Here is a 17,325-nt window from a genome sequence, read left to right on the forward strand (position 1 = left end):
ATTTCCTCCAGCTAAACATTGGGAAGGCTGAATCCATCATTACAAACTCCATACCCTTGCCAACGACTATCCCCCTCACCAACCACTGCCTCAGACTGAACCAAACTGTTTTCAACCTTGACATCCTATTTGACCCTGAGCTGAGCTTCCAACCCCATAACCTCTCCATCATAAACAATGCTAACTTCTGCCTCCATAACATCACCCACCTCCATCCTTACCTCAGACCATCTGCCGCTGAAACACCTCAACCATATCTTTGTCACCAGCAGACTCAACTATTCCAATACTTTTCTGACCAGCCTCCCATCTTCCACCTGTTCAGCTCATAGAAAACTCTGCTACCTGTATTCTATCCTACACCTTGTTTTACTCACCCATCACGCCTATGCTCGCTGACCATATTGGCTCCCAGTTCCCATACTCTTCAAAATTCAAATTTTAATTCTTTCATGGCCTCACCTTTCTCTATCTCTGTAACTTCTTCCAGCCCCACAACCCCAAACTCTCCTTGCCTCTGATTTCTGGTGCATCCCCACCACCTTTCTCCCACCAATGGTGGCCATTCCTTCAAACGCCCAGGCCCCATGTCCTGAAATTCCATCCCTAAACCCTCCACCTCCTTTTAGACCCTCCTTAAAACGCACCTTGTTGAACAAGCTTTTGCTCAGCATCTATTTTTTTTTGCCTCTGTGAAGTGTCTTGGGATGTTTTACTTCGTTAAGGCACTATATAAATGCAAGTTGTTGTGATTGATTACTATTATTATTCAAATCTAATACAAAAAAAAGGTTGGCAGGAAATGTGTTGCAAGGTTGTAAAACAGACTCCAGAAACTTGGATAAAACAAAACAACTTACAAACAACATTTTATAAACAAGAGTTTATTGCAAATTTCAAATGCATCTAAACACTCTAGGGTTGATTTTCCAGACCCTGGGAACACACAATTACCTAGGTGAAAAGGTCAGAAAAAAGGGGCGAAGACCTGTTTTGATAAATCTCCATCCCCTTAATGTCACCCTGGGACTTCTGGGGATTCCCTGGGGATGGAATTGGGTCTGCACCTACAGCGGGGCAGGCCCATCACAGCAACATCAATGAGGTGGGAGGGAGCATTCCTAGCATCCTATCTCATTTTATTTGAACAATGCTCGCTGTGCACCCCAGCACAGGGAATCCCAGTGAAACATTGCACTGTGGGCTGACCTCAAACCTCCACCAACAGGAGGGCCTGCAGGGAACCCAGATAGCAGCCTGAAAATATAAAGATAAGTTTTCTTTCTTCTTTATAGGACCTCCCATCCCCACCCTCCCAGGGAATTGCAGCCAGAAGGCTCTAATCTTGGAGTCCCAACATGCAACTGCAGGCCTTAGAAACCAATCCCTATTGGGGGAAAGCTGACGTTGGGCTGGTCTAGGCTATGTTAATTCTGTAGGACACACTTCAGGTTTGCTGCTTCAGGCTAGTACTGGAGCAGAGGAAGAGCCAGGAAAATCAGTCCTATTTATTCTATTCTTGTTCTATTTTTTTCTTCCAATTTTCTCCCCTTTTCTTTCTTCCTGAAGGCATTGAGTGCTTCTGGGCTACGGCTCTACACATAAGAGCAGCCCTTCAATACCTCATTCAAGCAGCCAATCTTCTTATACAAGGTAAGACATAGAGTATTGATAGGCTATTCAAACACAGAGACATAAAAGAGATCACATCGAGTGCAAACTGTCTTCATCCAACATTCAAAGGCAGAAGTCATTAGATAACAAACATAAGCAGGAAACCAGGCTGATTTTTCCTCTCTGTAGCCAGGTACTTAAAGGCCCCTATTGCTGCCTGGTTGTGACATTCTGATTTCCTTTTTTTTGCATTAATTAGCTTTTACATTCCAACTTCACTACTGGAGTTCATGATTTCTATTACTATTTAAAAATCAGCTTTTAGTTTAACTGTGTTTCTTCGAATAACATGACAAAAAGGAGGAGGGGTTGTAAAATAATAATATAAGACAAGGGTGTTTTTTTAAAACTGGACAATGAAATGCCTCATCTTCTCACATTATTTATCAAAAATTTATATACTTATTTCCTGGGTTAAAATACTCCTGTATATATTGTATTAGAGTTAATTATTGAAAATATATTCAAAGGAAGTAAAACCAATTGAAAATCAGAATTCTTTGTTGTGCACCTGAACTGTTCCTGTGCCAACTGTTGCAAGGTACTTGGCATCTTCAGTCATAGCCATGGCACCAACTCCACCCTCTGGATGACAGTCAAAGAGCGTTTGTACAGGTATACTGGAAGCCAAGATAGCAAATACTTAGTGGTTACAAAGTATCTAAGGTCAACATTACAATTTACAAAAACAATTAACACTATTATTAGTTCAAATTGAATAACTGTAATTTACAAGCAAGGTACTGTCTCTCTTTGACTATGTAAAAAAGAACATATTTTTAAAACATTTATTGACTCAGCAATGTGAGGGACATTAATGAGGGAATGAAACACTTTCTATTTGGGCTACTCAGTGTTAGCATCAAGCACTCCCTGGTCAGATAAGCATAGTCAGATATAGAGTAAAACTCCCTCTACTCTGCCCCAAATGGCCTCAGGCCCAAAATCAAAAGAGCATCACTTACTGTTCCAGTGTGATGTTTTTTTTCATTTCTCATACCAGCTATTTTGTGGCCTCTCTGAGTGAGACTGCTAAACTAGGGGGAGTTCTGTGCTCAATCTAGTTCCAAGTCGGCTATAGGTAAATGGGTAAAGAACTAGATTGAGACTACCCAAATTAATTTCTTATAGGTCCTTAATGGTCAGCAGAAAGAGAAAAAGTCTATCCCATTAGTCTACGCCAGATTTTAACTTTCTGCACCACCTGGTGCCCCCAAAATCCATTTTTATCATTAACGTAAACATATTGTTTGAAAATTCAGCATTTTGCCTGATAAACTGCAGTACTTTTACCTTAATCGAGGACACTCAGGCTTCATTAAAGATTACCTGACGTGATGCTCTAGTATATGATGTAGTACGAACCAATCACATCATTCAGCATTTTATCAACTACAGTGAAATGTTTTCTGCTACTGTGTTCTGCTTCTGCTACAGCTTTTGAAAGCTGCAATGGACCACAAAATAAGCCACAATAACACGTAGCACAAGAAATTGTACGGTATGCTATTTAATATTGGCAACTCACTTTTCTACTCACTATTATTGTAACTAGAAGAATTATGTAACAATTTTTTAATACAAACTACTTGGTCCCCAGAGTCTCAGCCTGTAGTGCTACAAGGTGGTAGAATACTGTTTTTCTTACTGGTAATGCCAGCCATGCCACTGTAAATGCGAAATGAAGACCTTTAGCTTCAACACAAGCAGGGAGGAAAAATGGAAGAAGAATTACCCTGAGGTACTCTCACACATCACCTAGCAGCCCAGTTACAGTGCAGCATTATCAGAGGCTTCTTGACCTCTTGAGCACAGAGGATGTGTGGAGACCAACAGAATGAGAAGGAAAGAAAAATTACAGATTTTAAATCTGTAATTTAAAACAAAAACAAAGTTAAAAATACACCTGTATCACAGGATCAGATAGAATTCATTCCATAATACTGATTATCATCCACTCAAGCCAACTTACCCTGAGAAAGTGTCCCATATAATAACTAGACTCTCTGGGCTTTGGTCTGCTGTTGCCACCCATCTCCTATTTCCACTCACAGCTATACATGAGAGGGGACTACAATGACCCTAGAGAACAAATAACATTTTGTTACACAAGAGGTAAAGAACTGGGTTTAAAAAATAAAGTACAGTGCTTTAGGTTTACTATCCAACTCGGTTATCTATTTATTAATACCAATAATTGAAATTATCTAAGCATCCAATGGTGTTACCATCTTAACTTTGCATAATAAAAAATGATTCTAAAAAATAGTTAAGAGGGTAGGATTACTCATGGATAAAAGGATAATTGTGGAGGATGAAGATAAGGCAGAGACATTAAATAAATATTTTGCATGGATTTTTACAAATGACAGTTGAAATGAGAATGTAGGCGTACTAGAAGAACTGATAGAACTAGCTATAGAGAGGGAAAATTTAGCAGAAATTAAGATAGTTAGGTCATTGGGCCCTGTTAGGCTGTTGAAAGATGGCAGAGAAGAGATAGCAGAGGCTCCAGCTACCTTTTAAAAAAAATCCTCTAAATATGCAAATTGTGCTGTGGGCTTGGAGAATAGCTGATGTAGTACCCTTGTCAAAGAAGGGAAAGAAGGACAAACTAGGTAACTATAGACCAATTAGTCTAACATTAGTTGTGGGCAAACTCTTAGAATCCATAATTCGAGATAAAATTAATGAAGCATTTAGACACATATGACTTAATCAAGGACAGCCAGGATGGATTTGTCAAAGGCAAGTCATGTTTGACAAATTTAAAAAACATTTTAAATTTAGAATTACAGCACAGAAACAGGCCATTCTGCCCAACAGGTTTATGCTCCACATGAGCCTCCTCCAACTCACCCGATCAACATACTTGATCAAAAAGAAACAAAACTATACTGAGTGTTACCTACCTGTAAGAGGTGCTGACGAGTAATTGAAAAGTTGTTCATAACTGCAGTGTGCGAAGATGCATAAAGGATCAACCTCCGGTTATCAATATGCAGAGCATACACTGGAGTATCTGGGTTTATTCCAAATGACCACACTAAGTTCTGTAAAAAAAAAACTGTTCTATCTTTAAACTGTTGTATGTAAATGATCTGTATTCCTTCCAGGTATTAAGCAATTCTGTAGTACAACAGTTAATACAATGCTGAAGTCACAGACTGTAAATAACCATTATAAGCTCATACATGTATACCTCTGATGCAAACATAAACTTCCAGTTGCACATTTTTCAACAAGAGAGAGTCTAACCACCTCCCCTTGACATTCAACGGCATTACCATCGCCGAATGCCCCACAATCAACATCCTGGGGGTCACCATTGACCAGAAACTTAACTGGACCAGCCACATAAATACTGTGGTTACAAGAGCAGGTCAGAGGCTGGGTATTCTGTGGCGAGTGACTCACCTCCTGACTCCCCAAAGCCTTGCCACCATCTACAAGGCACAAGTCAGGAGTGTGATGGAATATTCTCCACTTGCTTGGATGAGTGCAGCTCCAACAACACTCAAGAAGCTCGACACCATCCAGGACAAAGCAGCCCATTTGATTGGCACCCCGTCCACCACCCTAAACATTCACTCCCTTCACCACCGGCGCACTGTGGCTGCAGTGTGTACCATCCACAGGATGTACTGCAGCAACTCGCCAAGGCTTCTTCAACAGCACCTCCCAAACCAGTGACCTCTACCACCTAGAAGGACATGGGCAGCAGGCACATGGGAACAACACCACCTGCACGTTCCCCTCCAAATCACACACCATCCTGACTTAGAAATATATCGCCGTTCCTTCATCGTCGCTGGGTCAAAATCCTGGAACTCCCTTCCTAACAGCACTGTGGGAGAACCTTCACAACACGGACTGCAGCGGTTCAAGAAGGCGGCTCACCACCACCTTCTCAAGGGCAATTAGGGATGGGCAATAAATGCCGGCCTCGCCAGCGTTGCCCACATCCCATGAACGACTAATGTAAAAAAAAAATTTCAATACTAAATCATGTAACAATGATTTACTAAAAGTGAATTTGAACTCTTTTTTAAACTAAATAGTGGGTCTATCAATACGAAAGTAATGAGGTACAGATGTTAGGAAGCTAAGATTGTGGTTGGCATAGTGCATTGGAGTGTTGGCATTGGTTTACAACCATGATTTCCCATATGATGAGTTCTCCATCTCAGCTGGGCTATAGTCAAAAGGAAATTGACCTAATCCAATCTCACATACCTCCCAGTGGCTTCTTAAAGAGCAACATTAATACAGTTTTGGAAAGAGCTGTCTGCCCTCTTGATTGCGGAATAGTGCCTGGGATGGAGGGAGAATTTAAAAGGGGAGAGAAAAAAATTAAATTGGGAAAAAGAGAGAATAGGTAATATTCTTTCCTGTTGAACAAATCAATTTCAGATAGTGGTAGTAACAAAAGCACTTCTTACCAAAGAATTTTGTTTCATGTAGGTGTTTTCTTCAAATACAGTGTCACAGACAGCAGAATGAACTAAAGAGGTCTCTGATGGACATTCTATTACCATAGGAGCAACTAATGATGCACAGCTACAAAGATCCTGACTTAACGTGCAATCATCGTAAATCGCATCATCAGGGCCTAACCTTGCAGGGGCTGAGACCTGGCGCTCTTGTTCACGTGTTTCAAGACTAAACGTTCCTAGGCCACCCTTTATTAGATGTAAAACAAAACAAAATTAATGGTCTACATTCAAACTGTTATATACATGTGGTTTTGATCTGTTCCAACTATTAAAGTTTTCCATAGAATAGATATTGTTAAAAATTTGTTTGGTTTGAAAACAATTACGAGTTAGACTCAAAACGTCATCATACATTTCAAATACCATATTAAAGATATGATTTGCCAAAATAAAATCTGAAATTATGTTTGATTAGGTTAAAATATTACACTTCAATTTGAATAAACTTCAACTTATCTTTGAAAATGCAGTATCAAACAAAATAGTGTATATAAACATTCTGTATGATTAGAAGAGACTATTACACCCGTTAACAGCTGATAGGGTTTGAAGTATTGCACTGAAGTAGTTCAAATGTCTGTACAAGCATTAATGTGCAGAAACTATTACCTCATGCTAGTTCCAATCCTGCACTGAGAAACCAGCTCACTATGATTAGCTAAACTAATTCGAAATAAGAAATGTGAAATATATTTAGTGATCTGAATACATAGCGCCTCTTAGTTTACCAAATAAAACTGCCTAGAATTTACCACTAACCTGGAAATTTCTCTTTGACTACACAAATGGATTAGCATGGGAAAATAAAATATTACACTGGTAAAAAAGTTTTTTTTAAAATTTTCACATTGCATGCAAGCAATAGAAAATATAGTAGACCTAGCCATAAGCTATACTGCAGCATGGAATTTAGGTGTTATCAGATGAATGTAACTTATACCAGAGTTTAGGCAGCTTTTTGTTTTTGAGCTAATACAGTAACAGCAACAGATCTTAACAAAAACATGGTTGGACAATGCACAAATGTTTATTTGCATCCCTGGGAACAGCAGTATATGCCAGTTTATAGCAGTGCTTTATGCTTCCACTGAGCTAACAGTGGAACTTTTTTCAGACTGTGACAAATGAACTTGCGTCAATTCTATTGCCACAAGTGCAAATTCTTTATGCTGAACAGTGCCTAATTACAGTTTGAAGCAGAATAGGGTATAATGGTATGGAGAGAGTGCAGGACAGTGGACATAGTTTTAGTTTACTCTGGCAAAGAGATGGTACAGAAACAGTGGGCTGAATGGCCTCCTTGTGTGCTGTAAACTTCTATGGTTCCATGTTCTTACTGGATTTAGGTTATCAATGGCAAAGTTTAGAAAACTTTCTAAATGACCATACACTTTGAACTTTAGCCTCAAACTGGCAAAATAACACCTTCAGAAATGCACAGTAGCACAACACGGGTCATTGACATACACGCCTCTCTGTGGCCTCTAATTACATGTGCCGTATTAAGCACTACCTAAAAAAACTAAACTTAAAGTTAAAAAAGTAACACTTGTAATAACATTATCAGTATCTGCCAGTCCTGTGATCTGAGAAATCGAGCCTCTGTATGAAGGATTTTCAGGGGCAGGTGGAAGCTGAATATTGGATGGAGGTGAAATTTTTAGTTGTACCTGATCGAATTGTTCTTCAACTTTCAACTGTTCGCCAAAATCATTAACATGCATGTTTTCTTCATTTTCAACTGAATGAGTTTCACCATCAGCTGGTGGAAGTAGTGATTGTTCAGCAGTGCTGATTGATTCTAGACCTTCAGAGACCACTTCATCCTGCAGTTCAGTACTGTAACTGGCCTGGTTTACTGTGCCTTCGTTTACAATCACATTATCAGGAGTCAGCTGTCCTGTGTCCTGGGGAGCTGAAGTAATGCCTTTCTCTGTATCATTTTCAGGTTCAGAGGAAAGCTGAATTTCACCTGGAGCTGAACTTTCTGGTTGCATCTCTTCCTCCTGATCAAAATGTTCTTCAACATTTTTAAGTAATTCTTGAGGATCTTCAGACAGTACCTCAGCATCTCCAATGGGTGCATCCTCAGTCGGATCCTGCTCACTTTCAGCCATGTTTAATCACTAAATAAAAGAAATGTTTCATGAATTACTCTACAATTCCTCACATGGCAAATCTCCATCCTTAGCTGTGCCATCATGAAGAGCTGAATGGAGGTCAGCAGGTATGACTTAGGAGGCAAAGGAGAAATAAGAGGGAAAAAAAGAGGGCAATTCACCCAATGGCTTGTGCTCCTTGTTGTAGCTAGTTTTGGTTACTTCTCAGGTCACTTGTCTGGGGCAATGGACCTCAAGGGGGTGAGAAAAAGCAAATTAAAAATGGGGGGGGGGGAAGGAGGGGAGAAAATACTACCATTTCAGAGAAAAAAATAAAGAAATATTATATAGAGGGAGAGGTGTGGGAGCACTGGGAGTGCTGCAGTCTGTCCTCCCCGTTCCCGATGCTCACCAGTCCATGGGCTTTCAGCCTCGGGCTGTCCACACCCACTCCCTACCACCGGTCATCTCATTTCTCCTCCCTTCATGCTAATCCGCCCACACTACCTCCCGCCAGTGTGAGCCTTAGCTCAAGGCTGTCATAGAATAGAATCATAGAAGTTTACAACATGGAAACAGGCCCTTCGGCCCAACATGTCCATGTCGCCCAGTTTATACCACTAAGCTAGTCCCAATTGCCTGCCTAGGGTACGGTAGCATAGTGGTTATGTTACTGGGCTAGTAATCCAGAGGCCTGGACTAAAATCCAGAGTCATGAGTTCAAATCCCGCCACGGCAGCTGGCGAATTTTAAATTCAATTAATTAATTTTAAAAATTCAATTAATTAAATAAAAATCTGGAATTAAAATACGAGTATCAGTAATGATGGCCATGAAACTACCGGATTGTCGTAAAAACCCATCTGGTTCACTAATGTCCTTTAGGGAAGGAAGCCTGCCGCCCTTACCCAGTCTGGCCTATATGTGACTCCAGACCCACAGCAATGTGGTTGATTCTTAATTGCCCTCTGAAATGGCCTAGCAAGCCACTCAGTTGTAAAAATCTCGCTACGAAAAGTCATAATAAGAATAAAACCGGACGGACCACCCGGCATCGGACCACTAGGCACCGGACACGACAACGGCAAAACACCAATCCCAGTCGACCCTGCAAGGTCCTCCTTACTAACATCTGGGGACTTGTGCCAAAATTGGGAGAGCTGTCCCACAGACTAGTCAAGCAACAGCCTGACATAGCCATACTCACAGAATCATATCTTTCAGCCAACGTCCCAGACACTTCCATCACCATCCCTGGGTATGTCCTGTCCCACCGGCAGGACAGACCCACCAGAGGTGGCGGTACAGTGATATACAGTCAGGAGGGAGTGGCCCTGGGAGTCCTCAACATTGACTCTGGACCCCATGAAATCTCATGGCATCAGGTCAAACATGGGCAAGGAAACCTCCTGCTGATTACCACCTACCGTCCTCCCTCAGCTGATGAATCAGTCCTCCTCCATGTTGAACACCACTTGGAGGAAGCACTGAGGGTAGCAAGGGCACAGAATGTACTCTGGGTGGGGGACTTCAATGTCCATCACCAAGAGTGGCTCGGTAGCACCACGACTGACCGAGCTGGCCGAGTCCTGAAGGACATAGCTGCTAGACTGGGCCTGCGGCAGGTGGTGAGCGAACCAACACGAGGGAAAAACTTACTTGACCTCGTCCTCACCAATCTACCTGTCGCAAATGCATCTGTCCATGACAGTATTGGTAGGAGTGACCACCGCACAGTCCTCGTGGAGATGAAATCCCGTCTTCGCACTGAGGACACCATCCAACGTGTTGTGTGGCACTACCATCGTGCTAAATGGGATAGATTCAGAACAGATCTAGCAGCTCAAAACTGGGCATCCATGAGGCGCTGTGGGCCATCAGCAGCAGCAGAATTGTATTCCAGCACAATCTGTAACCTCATGGCCCGGCATATTCCTCACTCTACCATTACCAACAAGCCAGGGGATCAACCCTGGTTCAATGAGGAGTGTAGAAGAGCATGCCAGGAGCAGCACCAGGCGTACCTAAAAATGAGGTGCCAACCTGGTGAAGCTACAACTCAGGACTACATGCATGCTAAACAGCGGAAGCAACATGCTATAGACAGAGCTAAGCGATTCCACAACCAACGGATCAGATCAAAGCTCTGCAGTCCTGCCACATCCAGTCGCGAATGGTGGTGGACAATTAAACAACTAACGGGAGGAGGAGGCTCTGAAAACATCCCCATTCTCAATGATGGCGGAGTCCAGCACGTGAGTGCAAAAGACAAGGCTGAAGCATTTGCAACCATCTTCAGCCAGAAGTGCCGAGTGGATAATCCATCTCAGCCTCCTCCCGATATCCCCACCATCACGGAAGCCAGTCTTCGGCCAATTCGATTCACTCCACGTGATATCAAGAAACGGCTGAGTGCACTGGATACAGCAAAGGCTATGGGCCCCGACAACATCCCAGCTGTAGTGCTGAAGACTTGTGCTCCAGAACTAGCTGCGCCTCTAGCCAAGCTGTTCCAGTACAGCTACAACACTGGCATCCACCCGACAATGTGGAAAATTGCCCAGGTATGTCCTGTCCACAAAAAGCAGGACAAATCCAATCCGGCCAATTACCGCCCCATCAGTCTACTCTCAATCATCAGCAAAGTGATGGAAGGTGTCGTCGACAGTGCTATCAAGCGGCACTTACTCACCAATAACCTGCTCACCGCTGCTCAGTTTGGGTTCCGCCAGGACCACTCGGCTCCAGACCTCATTACAGCCTTGGTCCAAACATGGACAAAAGAGCTGAATTCCAGAGGTGAGGTGAGAGTGACTGCCCTTGACATCAAGGCAGCATTTGACCGAGTGTGGCACCAAGGAGCCCTAGTAAAATTGAAGTCAATGGGAATCAGGGGGAAAACTCTCCAGTGGCTGGAGTCATACCTGGCACAAAGGAAGATGGTAGTGGTTTTTGGAGGCCAGTCATCTCAGCCCCAGGGCATTGCTGCAGGAGTTCCTCAGGGCAGTGTCCTTGGCCCAACCATCTTCAGCTAATTCATCAATGACCTTCCCTCCATCATAAGGTCAGAAATGGGGATGTTCGCTGATGACTGCACAGTGTTCAGTTCCATTCGCAACCCCTCAGATAATGAAGCAGTCCGAGCCTGCATGCAGCAAGACCTGGACAACATCCAGGCTTGGGCTCATAAGTGGCAAGTAACATTCGCGCCAGATAAGTGCCAGGCAATGACCATCTCCAACAAGAGAGAGTCTAACCACCTCCCCTTGACATTCAACGGCATTACCATCGCCGAATCCCCCACCATCAACATCCTGGGGGTCACCATTGACCAGAAACTTAACTGGACCAGCCATATAAATACTGTGGCTACGAGAGCAGGTCAGAGGCTGGGTATTCTGCGGCGAGTGACTCACCTCCTGACTCCCCAAAGCCTTTCCACTATCTACAAGGCACAAGTCAGGAGTGTGATGGAATACTCTCCACTTGCCTGGATGAGTGCAGCTCCAACAACACTCAAGAAGCTCGACACCATCCAAGATAAAGCAGCCCGCTTGATTGGCACCCCATCCACCACCCTAAACATTCACTCCCTTCACCACCGGCGCACTGTGGCTGCAGTGTGCACCATCCACAGGATGCACTGCAGCAACTCGCCAAGGCTTCTTCGACAGCACCTCCCAAACCCGCGACCTCTACCACCTAGAAGGACAAGGGCAGCAGGCGCATGGGAACAACACCACCTGCACGTTCCCCTCCAAGTCACACACCATCCCGACTTGGAAATATATCGCCGTTCCTTCATTGTCGCTGGGTCAAAATCCTGGAACTCCCTTCCTAACAGCATTGTGGGAGAACCGTCACCATACGGACTGCAGCAGTTCAAGAAGGCGGCTCACCACCACCTTCTCGAGGGCAATTCGGGATGGGCAATAAATGCCGGCCTTGCCAGCGACGCCCACATCCCGTGAACGAATAAAAAAAAAACTTGGCCCATATCCCTCTATACCCATCTTACCCATGTAACTGTCCAAATGCTTTTTAAAAGACAAAATTGTACCCGTCTCTACTACTGCCTCTGGCAGCTCGTTCCAGACACTCACCACCCTTTGAGTGAAAAAATTGCCCCTCTGGTCCCTTTTGTATCTCTCCCCTCTCACCTTAAATCTATGCCCCCTTATTATAGACTCCCCTACCTTTGGGAAAAGATGTTGACTATCTGCCTTATCTATGTCCCTCATTATTTTATAGACTTCTATAAGATCACCCCTAAACCTCCTACTCTCCAGGGAAAAAAGTCTCAGTCTATCCAACCTCCCCCTATAAGTCAAACCATCAAGTCCCGGTAGCATCCTAGTAAATATTTCCTGCACTCTTTCTAGTTTAATAATATGCCTTCTATAATAGGGTGACCAGAACTGTACACAGTATTCCAAGTGTGGCCTTACTAATGTCTTGTACAACTTCAACAAGACATCCCAACTCCTGTATTCAATGTTCTGACCAATGAAACCAAGCATGCTGAATGCCTTCTTCACCACCCTATCCACCTGTGACTCCACTTTCAAGGAGCTGTGAACCTGTACTCCTAGATCTCTTTGTTCTATAACTCTCCCCAATGCCCTACCATTAACGGAGTAGGGCCTGGCCCGATTCGATCTACCAAAATGCATCACCTCACATTTATCTAAATTAAACTCCATCTGCCCACTGGCCCAATTTATCAACATCCCGTTGCAACCCTAGATAACCTTCTTCACTGTCCACATTGCCACCAATCTTGGTGTCATCTGCAAACTTACTAACCATGCCTCCTAAATTCTCATCCAAATCATTAATATAAATAACAAATAACAGCGGACCCAGCACCGATCCCTGAGGCACACCGCTGGTCACAGGCCTCCAGTTTGAAAAACAACCCTCTACAACCACCCTCTGTCTTCTGTCGTCAATCCAATTTTGTATCCAATTGGCTACCTCACCTTGGATCCCGTGAGATTTAACCTTATGTAACAACCTACCACGTGGTACCTTGTCAAAGGCTTTGCTAAAGTCCATGTAGACCACGTCTACTGCACAGCCCTCATCTATCTTCTTGGTTACCCCTTCAAAAAACTCAATCAAATTCGTGAGACATGATTTTCCACTCACAAAACCATGCTGACTGTTCCTAATCAGTCCCTGCCTCTCCAAATGCCTGTAGATCCTGTCTCTCAGAATACCCACTAACAACTTACCCACTACAGATGTCAGGCTCACCGGTCTGTAGTTCCCAGGCTTTTCCCTGCCGCCCTTCTTAAACAAAGGCACAACATTTGCTACCCTCCAGTCATCTGCACCCATCACCTGCCAGTTTTTTTAAAAATTCGTTCATGGGATGTGGACGTCGCTGGCAAGGCCAGATTTATTGCCCATCCCTAATTGCCCTTGAGAAGGTGGTGATGAGCCGCCTTCTTGAACCGCTGCAGTCCGTGTGGTGAAGGTTCTCCCACAGTGCTGTCAGGTAGGGAGTTCCAAGATTTTAATCTAACGACGATGAAGGAACGGCGATATATTTCCAAGTCGGGATGGTGTGTGACTTGGAGGGGAACATGCAGGTGGTGTTGTTCCCATGTGCCTGCTGCCCCTGTCCTTCTAGGTGGTAGAGGTCGTGGGTTTGGGAGGTGCTGTCGAAGAAGCCTTGTACACACCCATAGGCTTCGGCCTAGCCCCCTATCGCTACCCCTGCAGCCCGTGCTTCCTCTTCGCTGATTTCCCAGCAGTAAGATGGGAAACTGGCAATTTGTTTTTTAAAGCACTTATTGCACTCTAGTTTTAGGAGTCAATTTGGTACTATTGAAAAAGTAAGCTTCCTCGCAAAGTCCAGTTGTTCAATTTTAGAACTCTGTTCCCCTATCCAGCCCTGTATCGCTATGCTTTAGTTCACGGCCCCTCTACCCACTGTACTTAAATTGCCATCAGTGCACTCTGCTTTCCAGCACCCTCAACCCTCTGTGTCCTGCTCGCTACCCACCCCCCAAACAAACCATATTGTGCTGCTCTGTTCACTGGTCCCCTGCCCGCTGTGCTTTGCTCCCTACTTTCTCTTCCCCTCCCCATACTTTGCTCTGCTACAACTTTCCTGGATCCCACTGATTGTTATTCCCCTGCTTGGAATGAAACTATGCTAAACACCACATCCGTGCTCCAGACCTCAGACCAAATCACGGAAGAACTGCTACTGGTAAACGTAGAAAAGAACAGAAATAAAGGATGTGGAGAAAATTATCTTTCGAATCTTAATCATTTAACTTTCGTACAGAAGAAAGAGATTGAAACAGCAAATAACATCATGATTATCCACCAATTTATTTTATATATTATCTGGTGAAGATAACACTGAACTATCCCAAGCGGTACGCAGCCCATATGCTCAATACTCCCGGCACATATTTCCGGAAGATTAAGTTTGATTTCCTTATATGAGAGATTGAAAGGGTTGCTCTCTGCAGTTGGGCCCACTCTGTCCTCTAAAACCTGCCGCTCGCCTCTTCCACGCTCTCTGCACCTCTCGACTGGTAGTTAGTGACACGGGGAGTTATTTAATTAGACAACAATATCGCCAATACCTTCCCGCTGTAAAATAATCACCACTTACCCGCCGGGTTCTGCGTTTAACAACAGCCTGTCTCAACAAGGCCTCAGCCCGCTTGTATGTTCATTGCTGTTGCTAGGATACAGTTTACAACGAACTAGTTGCCCTGGAGGCTGGTCGAACAGAGATCTCTTTTATTGAACCAATAGGAGACAACGGGTTGCCCCAGTGTCATCAATCAAAATAAACTAACAAAAGTGCCTCCTTTTTACGAGGAGCACAAACAAAAACCACTCAAAACAAAAAAAAAGGTAACAAATTAAATCATAATATTGTTTTCCACTATTCACTCCAGTCCCTAGGTTGCCCACTAGTTACAGAAAACCTCAAGCGTACCGGTGGATACCGTGTGCTCTTTCTCCAGGGCCACCCTGGCACGGACAAGGCCGGGGAAGAGCGACCAACCCCACAGGCCACATCAAACCTGGACCTGTGGATGACTACCTTGGCCAGGCCCAGAAGCAGACCCACGAGGCGGTCCTCCGACTTGCCCGCCCCCCTCCGCACCGGGTGGCCAAAGTTCAAGGCTTGTAGGACTGAAGTGCAGCCAGAAATTGAGGAGCAGCTCCTTCAAATAATGGAACAGGGGCTGCAACCTCTCACAATCCACGTAGATGTGGAATACAGACTCATCCAGACCACAATAGTCAAAGGTAGCCTGGGAGTCCATGAATTAGCTTAAAAACCTATTGGACTGCTCCGTGCAAAACTCTCCAGCCCAAATCTCCAACAGTGCACAGGAGGACGCCCGCGTCGAGAGCCCTCCATTGGGGATCCCCGCCTCCACGGACGGCAAGATGACCGGATGGAAGATGAGGGCGAGAAAGTGGAGTGTGCCCAGGAGCAGCCCATACAGGAAATCCCTCCGCGCAGAATATGGCACGGAGGGGATTTCTAAGAGGCGGCTCGAGGTGTGAGTTGCAGGTGGTTTCTGGGCCTCGCGCTGATGAGAAATTCCGTCCAAACGGGGGTAAGATTGGACAGGATTGTTCCATGCACTTAAGCCTCCTCAACACACCTAGTGGAGTCAGAACCGAGTGCAGCTTTTAGTGCCTGGATGGCTTTGGCCGCATGCCGGACATAGTGCCAGGGCATCCTTGCTGCCAACACCTCTGGCGACAGCCAGCCCACTCCTCCGCCATCCAGTATGTCCCTGACTCAGGTTAATTTGGCAGCCAGAGCCATCTTCTCCACCAGCCACATTGCCAAAGTCGACCACAGGGAGGTGCAAGTTCCTACGCAGCGGCACCCTCAGGATGGCCGCTGCCGTTGACGGGGGAAAACTCCAGCTGGAGGCAATCATATTCCAGACCCTGACTAGGTCCTGGTAATATACAGGCAGCTCCTGCAAGTTCGCACAGCTGCCCAGCAACTTAAAAAACAGGAGCTGCGTGTTGTAATTCAGGCCGTGCAGCTAGCAGAAGAAATACGTTGCCACAGCACACCATTTAGAAGGATCCTCACTGTACAGGTATCGCTGCAGGGGCTGAAGGCGGAAAGTCACAACCTGAGTACCAACGCACAATCAGAAAATACTTGATTAAAGTAAAATGTTCAGTGTTTAATTACTTGTCACACTGGGGGGGGTAAACATATCCAAGTTTGGAGTCAAACTTTAATTATGCAAGAACATTGCAGTCAATTGTATTAAAAGAATATCGTCTTCATGTAAAAGTGTTTGGTAAATAATTGTTTCATTATGGTGACATCTGGTGTAAGGATGTTTCAGTGCAGCTTACATCACTAAGTTGATTGTAAATGAATTTTAAAAATGTTTTCTACTTTTTTGTAAAGACTTCCAGCTGTTTTAACGAGGCTGGGTTGTCCTTTCACTGCAGTATAAGGAGCTAAGAATTTGGTCGTCTTGACACAACGTGCAAAGGATCTCCTAAAAACGTAGCATCGAGACAGAAAATTATGCAATTAACTAGGAATTTAACCGAACAATATAATGACCAAAGTGAACAATTTCATATTACTGTGCTGCATCACTGTAGACAAGTATCAAGTACAAAGAATTGAAGCACAGATTCATAGAAGGCAGCTCACCACCACCTTCTCAAGGGCAATTGTGAGCAATCCCATTTTTGAAGTGAAGACACTTAAATTAGGCTAAAATTGTGAGTTAAATGCACTTTTTGAATTCTGTTAAGATTGTTACCATCGGATTGCACCAGTTGTTTAGCAAAGTTGCATTTAGTTATAAGTAACTTACTCTTATCCTTCGAAAACATTGCAACACTATTTCTGAATCGGCAATTACACCCTATGCATATACTCTCAAATCTAATTTTTATCCCATCACTGTAAATGAGAGATGTACAGTGCATTGTACATATTTTAAAAGGGTTTATTGAAATCGGTGGTACCAGACAGCTTCTGGTGCCTGTGAAACAATGCCCTAGCAAGAGTTAACAACTTC

At 44.1% G+C, this 17,325-nt stretch overlaps 1 protein-coding gene across 3 annotated transcripts in view; it reads right to left on the minus strand.

Moving 5' to 3' along the window:
* The window catches only part of cfap251 (cilia and flagella associated protein 251), a 63,099-nt gene extending 48,095 nt beyond the window's left edge, over window positions 1-15,004 (minus strand). For 2 of the 3 annotated variants that reach the window (XM_068005796.1, XM_068005798.1), the window contains exons 1-6: window positions 14,907-15,004; window positions 7,841-8,296; window positions 6,117-6,356; window positions 4,587-4,727; window positions 3,647-3,756; window positions 2,186-2,294 (exon numbers count right to left, since the gene is read on the minus strand). In XM_068005796.1, coding sequence (XP_067861897.1) covers window positions 2,186-2,294; window positions 3,647-3,756; window positions 4,587-4,727; window positions 6,117-6,356; window positions 7,841-8,287 — 1,047 coding nt within the window. In that variant the 5' untranslated portion in view covers window positions 8,288-8,296; window positions 14,907-15,004. The remainder of the gene's footprint in view (window positions 1-2,185; window positions 2,295-3,646; window positions 3,757-4,586; window positions 4,728-6,116; window positions 6,357-7,840; window positions 8,297-14,906) is intronic. The other variant, XM_068005797.1, reaches the window with a different exon arrangement.
* Window positions 15,005-17,325: the final 2,321 nt, after the last annotated feature.

Source organism: Heptranchias perlo, chromosome 25 (genome assembly GCF_035084215.1).
Source record: "Heptranchias perlo isolate sHepPer1 chromosome 25, sHepPer1.hap1, whole genome shotgun sequence".
NCBI lineage: Eukaryota > Metazoa > Chordata > Chondrichthyes > Hexanchiformes > Hexanchidae > Heptranchias > Heptranchias perlo.